This window comes from Zingiber officinale, chromosome 3B (genome assembly GCF_018446385.1).
Source record: "Zingiber officinale cultivar Zhangliang chromosome 3B, Zo_v1.1, whole genome shotgun sequence".
Taxonomy (NCBI): domain Eukaryota; kingdom Viridiplantae; phylum Streptophyta; class Magnoliopsida; order Zingiberales; family Zingiberaceae; genus Zingiber; species Zingiber officinale.
The window spans coordinates 47596850-47605468 of record NC_055991.1 but is presented as its reverse complement, the minus strand read 5'-3'; the positions used below and the strand labels follow the sequence as shown (position 1 = coordinate 47605468).

Here is an 8619-nt window from a genome sequence, read left to right as displayed (position 1 = left end):
TGCAGTTATGAGCTTTTACTTAAGCTCCTTAAACTGATCTCACAAGGCTTTGTCCAGGTAAGCTTCATTCCTTTCCTGGTCAATCAAGTCAATGACAAAGCATTGTTGGAAAAACCATAAACAAGTCCTCGGTAATATCTAGCTAATCTAGAGAACTATAAACTCCCTATATTTTTTTCGGTTGTTCCCAGCTTGTAACAACCTCTATTTTCTGTGGGTCCACTAGTATACCTCTACTAAAGACAATGTGTCTCAGAAATTCCACAGAAGACAATCAAAATACACACTACTCAACTTCGCATAGAGATGTTCTCGTCGAAGCATCTCTAGAAGTATGCGAAGATATTGTTCATGGTCCACCTCGGATCTGAAATATATCACAATATTGCCAATGAAGATAATTACCAATTTAATCCATATTCCCTAGGAATACCATATTCATCGGATCCATGAAAATATCTAGGGCACTAGTAAGCCTAAATGGCAATACCAAGGACTCGTAATATCTGCACAATAGGCACACTCAACCGTAAGATCACTGATAACGAGTTTGTAATCTGATCATCAACTACTAATTACTAAATCCATAAATATCACAGATATGCCACTCCTCATGTCACTATCAACAATAAATACCAAATAATAGACCATCAAGTTAAATATCTATCAATATATCATCAAAAGACAACATATCACACAACTATTCTCATAATATCCACCAATTCTAAATCATCCTCAGCATCAATCATCCTTGATACTCTCCTTCAACACCCACTACCAACAAGATGAACTATATCTACCATGGTTCAACATTGTACATCTATGTTGTACCACTACAGGGATTATATCCAGTGGGGAAATTATTATCATATATCTTTAGTGAGACAGACCAGTCATGTCCTCACAAATCTAACTTCTAATGATCCGCTCTCATCATGGAGTACTATCAAGATGTAAAAATATATCACCATCCAACCAATGATGTATAACTACTGAAGTCCAAGGGATATCTCTTGACTTCTTGATCGATAATCAATAATTCTCCAAATGGTAGAGATACGGTCAATCCATGAGATACGAGTATAAAACTCTACTAATCTTATCCAAAAAATATCTAAAAATTATGTCGAATCTCATTCTTTCAGATACTCAAATATCCACAGTAAAGAAATGGCAATCCAAAGTCTGAAAAGTAAAGAAATGGCAATCCAAAGTCTGAAAAGTCACTCAACCTCCTGATTGAGAGTCTACCCATCAAGAGAGTATCTCCACAACTCTCTTAATCGTGCCTATAAATGTCCCTTGATAAATATCGATAAAAAGTTGAACCCTCTAATATGAGATATAAACTTCAAGGCCTTGAGTAAATGATCATGTGGTCAAGGTCCTGAGTTACTCAATGGAGACAATGTTAGCTGAGTCGACCAACCATTATCTTGTAACCCATCAAATTACGTTTGCTCCACCTGAGATTCAGTAACCTCTAGTGGCGAGCCATGCGTACAAGGGTAGAGGAGTACTATCACTAAATAGATGGTTGAAATAACTATCAATTGGCACTCTGCCCCTCAAAGATCATCATATGATATTTCACTTAGTATCAGCTTGATTTTATAGGTGTTAATCAACTAACACCATGTTCTCCACGTAATCACGAGTCGTATATCTCTAGGGATCATCAAGGATATCCAACCATATCTGATCGGTACATGAGTTAGTATCTCCCATGAAATAGTGTTAGATGAGTCGACTGACCCTCGCCTTGTTCTAAAAAATCATCTTCTGCATCTTCCTTCATGTGGTGCCTGGTCACGTAAAGGATACACAACTAACTTCATATTTTCTGCATTAGTACAAGTCATATATAGGATTGTACATCTCCCAGTTATACACCCATGCAATGGTTGCATTCCTGTAAGTGTTAAGCAGCTAGTTCTACACTTTTCCACATCAGTATGGGTCATCTTGTTCGAATATACCTTCTAGGTTATTCTACTAGGTACATACAGTCCATGGTCAAAGTCCCCATGAAATAGAATACATCGATCCTCTACAGACTAGTCAAGCCAACAATAGTATACAGCTAATTCAGTCCATTCTATGTCTGTATAAGTCATGTACTCTAATGCTCCTTCCAAGTTATCTAACCCAGCACAAATAATCCAAAGATTAGAATCTCTATGAAATAGAGTAAGTCGGTCTCCTACTGACTAAGCTAAAAAGAGTAAATCAGTCTTCTACTAACTAAACCAACAAGAATGAATCAGTCCTCTACTGACTAAACCAACAAAATAAATCGATCTTCTACTGACCGAACCTCTACGAGTAAATCGATATTCTACTAACCAAGCCAATATGATATTTAGCATATACTATCCACTACCCAACACTACAAGAATTTTTGCATTCAACAACACCCAATAGACAACGCTTTTTAATAAAAACGTTGTCGTTCTTTGTTTTACAACGCTTTTAGTGAAAAGCGTTGTCTATGGTATTTACTTTTTACTAAAGACAACGATTTTTAATGAAGTGTTGTCTTTAGTGTTGTTGTTTATGGTCAAAGACAACATTTTTTTAAAAAACGTTTTTTAAAGTGTTGTGTATGTTTCCCCTAAACTCACTTAAAATAAATTCGCAGCCCTCGCTTTGCTAAACTCTAAACCCTCAACGCGCGCGCTCCTCCTCTCCACGAGTTCTCCTCTCCACTCCTCTCCACGAGTGCCTTCTCCTCTCCTTCTCCTCTCCACGAGTGCCTTCTCCTCTCCTTCTCTCCACGAGCGCCTTCTCCTCTCCACTCCTCTCCACGAGCGCCTTCTCCTCTCCACGAGCGCCTTCTCCTCTCCTTGCCGCGTGATCTCCTCTGAACCCTAATCTCGACCCAAACTCCTCACGCAAAACTCCTCACGCCGGCCCAACTCCTCCAAGTCGAGATCCCTAATCTCGCATTTCCCCATCTCCTCAATCAAAGTCAGCTTATCCTTTCTCAAATCTCTCGAGCCCTCGACGCAGATCCAGCGGAGTGTAGACGCCGAGCGGAACAATCGCCAGGATGGTCTGTATTGCGTGCCTGTTGCCTTTGTTCTTGATCCCCGTCGTTAACGCCTTGCCTCTGCTCTTCGATCTCATCGTCGGTAAGATCTACAGGCTTTTCGGCTGGGAATACAGAAAGCCTGCAAGGGTGCCAGCTGCTTGTCCATACAAGCCTGCTTCAAAAAATGTTGATGGTTTAAATGCAGGTACAGAGTCTCTTGTGGAACCTCATAAAAATTCTGCTACACAATCTGATAAAAAAGAAGAATAGAATCAGAGTCAGCAGCTGTTTCCATGCCAAATGAACAGTTTGAAGTTTGTATAAGCATGTTAAAAAATCCTACTTAATGATCTTATGGCAGTGTGTTACATGTGGTCTAATTATATAAACGAGTGCAGTTTCTGGCTTCTTCCTGTGGTGTTATGGCACATGGATGAGATGAAATGTGCATTCGATGCTATTATTATTTCTTGAAATGTCGTCTGCTCAAAAAAAAAAAAAAAAAAAAAAATCAAAGTCAGCTTACCCTTCCTAATCTTCTCACGGCTCCTCAACTCCTCTGAACCCTTCGATCTTAGTTCCTTCCTCGCAGAGCAGATTCGAGAGTAGGAGGAACGGAAGAAAGAAAGGTAAAATTTCTTCCATCCCTCTAGAATAAGATTTTGTTTATTTTTGATTATTTTCCGAACTAGCCATTTTGCCGGATTCATACTGCATCAATTTTCCCCCTCCCCTGATTGTATTTTCTCATGATTTAGTCATTCCTCGATGGCACGGATCGATGAGTACATAATCTGATGAAGACTGATTAAAAATATGGTTTGCATAGATGAGTACATAATCTGATGAAGACTGATTAAAAATATGGTTTGCATAGATGAGTACATAATCTGATGAAGTTTGTGCTAGGCACTATATATTTAGAGTTGTTGAAGTCAAAGTGAGGCTCAATCTGACTAAAATACCAAAACACTTTAATTAGGATTCCTGGTTCTCAATCACGTGGGAATCAAAGAGGAAGTCCTACTCAAAAGAGGATGTCCAACTTAACTAAGGAGACTTCTTATATATCATTACATTATTTTTTTCATTGAAAATGAGGTTTTTTTCCATTTTTTATTATATGTTTAATAAGGAGGTCCTGTTTAGTAAATCTACAGGCATTTTGCATATTATTGGCAACTGATGATCCTATACAGAATTGATAAACCTCTATAGTTCTACTTGTCACACTACTTTTTATTGCTTTGTACTGCTTTTGATGTTTTGATTTAATTGAAATTTGGAAGCCAATGTTAATTCATATTTTTTTCCAGGTATCTTGTTCAGATAATCACATTCATCTGCTAAAAATGCCTACAATGGATATCTCAAAATCCATATCGGGAATCAAGGTTTGTCATACCATATGGTTTAGACATCAATGCTTTGTTGGCTTAGTTTTACTGAAAACCTTTCCTGGATAAACTTTCGTATGTTGATATATTCTAGTATATCTTCAGCCTCCTTTTTCGTTTCCTCTCAAACATGAAGGATCCTGCACACAAGTTGCATTTGAGCAGACAACTGGATTAGTTGCTGTTTCCACTGAAGATTATTGTGTACAATTCTATAGCTTGTTTGACAACCATGAGGTTTCAGAGGTGATGGCTCTATTTTTGCATTCTGATATTATCATCTAGAGCTTGACATCTCTTTTTTCCTTTTAAGAAAAAGCAAGTTCTCATGATATTTATTTTATTGCTTAGGTCCAAGTGTGCAAAAGAAATTTTCAGCCTGCAGATGACGTTATGGTACGCCATTAACTAATCAAGATATATTTGCGGTGCTGTATCTGTTATGACTATTACCTTAACTTTTGTTCTGTTGTATCCGTAGCTCTTTGAGTCAATCGTCCATGCATTAGTAGGCTGTTAGTTTAGAAGCAATTCTAATTTGTAGTTTGACATTTGGAAAGAATGCATTATTTGTACCAACTGCCAAATTTCTGTAAACAGCTTGATTGGAGTTGCATTTTTATGGATTCTTTGGGTCATTTTTTGCTAAGACATTATTGCTTCCAGGAATTAGCTCTGTAAATATCACTGTTACTGTTGGGTTCCATTAACTAGAAACAAGTATATTTGATACAACTCAGTTATGGGGTACAAAAATATCCATTTTGATTCTGATTAGCCAGCCACATAGAAGGCAGGGATATAAGCTAGAAAGTACCACAATTGGTTCCTATTTGCTGGAAACTGGAAATGCACGTGTCATAACTCCCACAGGCTCTCTTTGTGGCAGTTGTGGGGTATTCAATTACATGTTTCTATTGCTGGAGTAATCAGTCATGGATTGTCTGGGACAAGATAGAGATTTAATTTAGTTTAAAGCTCAATAATTTCTGAGATTCATGCTAAACTACCATGCTAGGATTGGTGTGTAGTTTGTGTTTCAATAGAGCGAGATCACAAATTTGCACCTATTTAAATAATGTCTTGGGGATGCATTTTGAGAGAGTCAATCTTAAAATCTGCTTGGTTGCTGTCATAATTTGTTTTAAGCATGTAATTACTTTTGCATTACAACATAGATAGCTATCATAATTCTTGTAGATGATGAATTAGATCTTTGAATTTTTGGCTAACTCTTCGTGGATGTACTTGTACTTCGATGGTTGCAGCTATATGTGGCTCTTGTAGCCATTTCTCTTGATGGCTCCTTAATGGCTACCATTGATGTGACAATTCCTGAAGAAAAATTAGGGGGTTTGGTTTGTCTAAAATACTGGACTCGTGGTTCCCTAGTGGCAGAGTACTTATTATCCACTGTCATATATGAGCCTCACAGGTAAGAAGACTACAAACAGAGCTTCATCTATTGTTCTTTATTTTTTTGTTTATTTATTCTATAAATCTTTCATAACTTTGCGAATAGGGACCATCAATCTTTTAATTTTCTATGATGTCAATTGGAGAAGTATTTAATTTGGCACACCAATGTGGTCTTTCATATCAGTGAGACAAACATATTTCCTTTTCAATTTTCTAGATACTTTAGTTTTATGTAACAGAAGTTTCATTGGTTTTTAATTTCTATATAGTTTTGGTGCTTATGATTTGGTTATTATATCCGCACATTCACGCATTTCTTTTGCAATATGAAAAGCATCCTTGAATGATCAGATCATATCTTATTCCAGCATATTGAACCTTTTGATTGTTGGAAAAGAGTGATAAGTTTGATTGTTACCATTACTCATTTTAGAGAAATTCTTCAAGTTGACAATCTTGAATTAGTTAAATGTTGATCAATTTTATATTGAAACTTCATTTCTGGTCTATATGGTTATGGGCTGACGTTGCTTATCCTTGAGTGATCCATATGGTTGTGGGCTGGCTTAGCTCTTCTTTGAGTGATTGGTTGCCAAGTTGTTCTCTGCTGCTTAATAATTCTTGGTTCTTTGTTACTGCTGCCGTTATCATTACTACCATCCCATGTTTGTCCCAACTGTTTGGAATCAGTTACATGAATCTTATCCTTCGGAGCTCCAGGACAAATTATAAGATTTTCACTACTTGACTAATGTTTTCTTTGCACTTCTTTTACCCTTTACACCTTCCACTCTAACAGATAAAATAAACCACCTTTTTATATTTTCTTTACTTTCTGATGTAGTGATGCTCAAGTTTCATCTCTTGCATTTCGCCCTGGACACAACATGGCTGTCACATCATCTTATGGTGGTGATTTTAAGGTAGTGTCTATTAGGCTCTTTTCTTTCTGTTGCCCCATTGTATATAATGATTAAATGAGTAATCTATTTTTCAGGTTTGGGTTCATGGTTCTCATGCCGACAGAAATAATGAATCAATCCAGAGAACTGGTTGGAGATGCCAATCTGTTGGTTCATACAAGTATTAAATTTTGCTGCCAATGAAATGTTTTTTCCTTTATTATATTAATATCATTGCTCATTTGATGCCTTTTAGTTTTTATGATTTATTTTAACATAAAAAATTATTTGTATCGAATGAAATTGAAATAATTTGTGGAAGCAGACAGCTTTCAAATCAAGCAGAGATATTTAAAGTAATACTTGTATTTGATGCTACTCAGAGCTGAACCAGTTGATTGGGCGTATGGAACTTGCAATTTTGTATATACATTAATTATGAAAAAAAGATACTGTTTCTTAATTTAAAGGATGCCTTGTTTTTTAATTGAATTATTGGTGAAATCTTTAAACTATTTTTTGAAATTATTTGCTTGCATATATTTCTTTTCCCATCATATAGTGTTGTTGCGCAGTGGAACTCCCATGAAATTAATTTCTTTGAATTGATGACAGGGGAAAATCATTAACAGCTGCTGCTTTTTCTGCCGATGGATCAGTCCTTGCTATTGCAGCTGAGACTATAATTACATTATGGGATCCAGATTCCAATATTCTTGTGGCTATGATTGGAGATACACTTTCGGTAATCATCATTTTGCCTATATTGTTATCTGGCAAATCGAAATAGCAGTGAATGTCCTTACATCTGTTTTTTTTTCCTTTTTCTTGTACAGCCAATTACAAAGCCTTCATTTGTTGGGGAATCAGAATATCTGGTGTCCTATACACACGGTTTAAAGCCACAACTTTCAGTTTGGAGTACTTCAAATTTGGCATTGTACTGGTCTCACGGGATTGTTACAGAAGGTGTGCATTTTTTGGCTCTTAAATGATCGTAGTATAAATCCAAGACTAAAAGAACCAGAAAATTAAAATGAAATAAAAAGAACCAGTCCATTTTTGGCACTTTAGATGTTCATGTCAACAGTTCCATACAACAACAATCTTGAGTCCTAAAGCTTCTATTTTGCAAGTGTCTCTAGCATACATGCACTAATATTAATAAATTGCAAATGTCCAAAATAGGCAGCAAGAACCAGTCCATTGTTGGACCAGTATAAACTTACCGTGGCTTTGCGAATGGTGTATGATTACAAACAAAGCTCACATTTTGTGAAATATTTATAGAATTTTTTATATTTCTTTAACTTTATACTATTTTCTCTTTGAGTAGTTAGAAGATTGTAATCTTTTGTCTTGTTGATGGTTCCCATTTTTTTACAGCCGTAAGCTGTTCCCATGATGAATCTCAATTCGCCGTCTTAGCTCTTCTCAGTTCAGCAGGTGATGCTGATGCAAAAGGAAATGGGGTAATATTTTTCTTCGATGTGGAAGATCCTGTTCCTGTGGCAACCTAAGAGGAATAAGTCATTTCCTCGATGGCACGGATGAATACCTAAAATCCATCCTCTACTCCACCATTCTTTGCCACTCCTCAAGCCGAAACAACTGCAAAGGTAGAGTCAACATCAAGTATTACATTGTGCCTGGCTACAAGAAGACCGGGGCCGCAAAATCCAATAAAGACAGGTCAAACATCAAGTAGCATTTTGTAACTTATTCCTCTTAGGTTATATGCTTGGTTAATATATATGCTTAGAACTTGTAAAGACAGGTCAAACATTAATATGCTTGGTTAATATATCCATCTACAACACTCCCGCTTTTTCCTCTAAATATGATTTTCATTTAGCACAGAACTAAT

At 36.5% G+C, this 8619-nt stretch overlaps 1 protein-coding gene across 1 annotated transcript; it reads left to right on the top strand.

Annotated features, from left to right (window-relative positions):
• The first annotated feature begins 4347 nt into the window (after positions 1-4347).
• LOC122054864 (WD repeat-containing protein 75-like) lies at positions 4348-8272 on the top strand. The gene is made up of 9 exons (XM_042616289.1): positions 4348-4428; positions 4537-4677; positions 4783-4827; positions 5700-5866; positions 6695-6773; positions 6848-6933; positions 7368-7497; positions 7589-7721; positions 8139-8272. Exons 1-9 carry the CDS (start codon positions 4387-4389, stop codon positions 8270-8272), a joined length of 957 nt encoding a protein of 318 aa, XP_042472223.1. The 5' UTR covers positions 4348-4386.
• Positions 8273-8619: the final 347 nt, after the last annotated feature.

Bases quoted from the DNA above. Each gene is read 5' to 3' on its own strand.
- LOC122054864 (XM_042616289.1), top strand. From the start codon at position 4,387: ATGCCTACAATGGATATCTCAAAATCCATATCGGGAATCAAG. The intron at 4,429-4,536 runs GTTTGTCATACC...GTATATCTTCAG, and splicing joins AATCCATATCGGGAATCAAG to CCTCCTTTTTCGTTTCCTCT. The intron at 6,934-7,367 runs GTATTAAATTTT...AATTGATGACAG, and splicing joins CAATCTGTTGGTTCATACAA to GGGAAAATCATTAACAGCTG.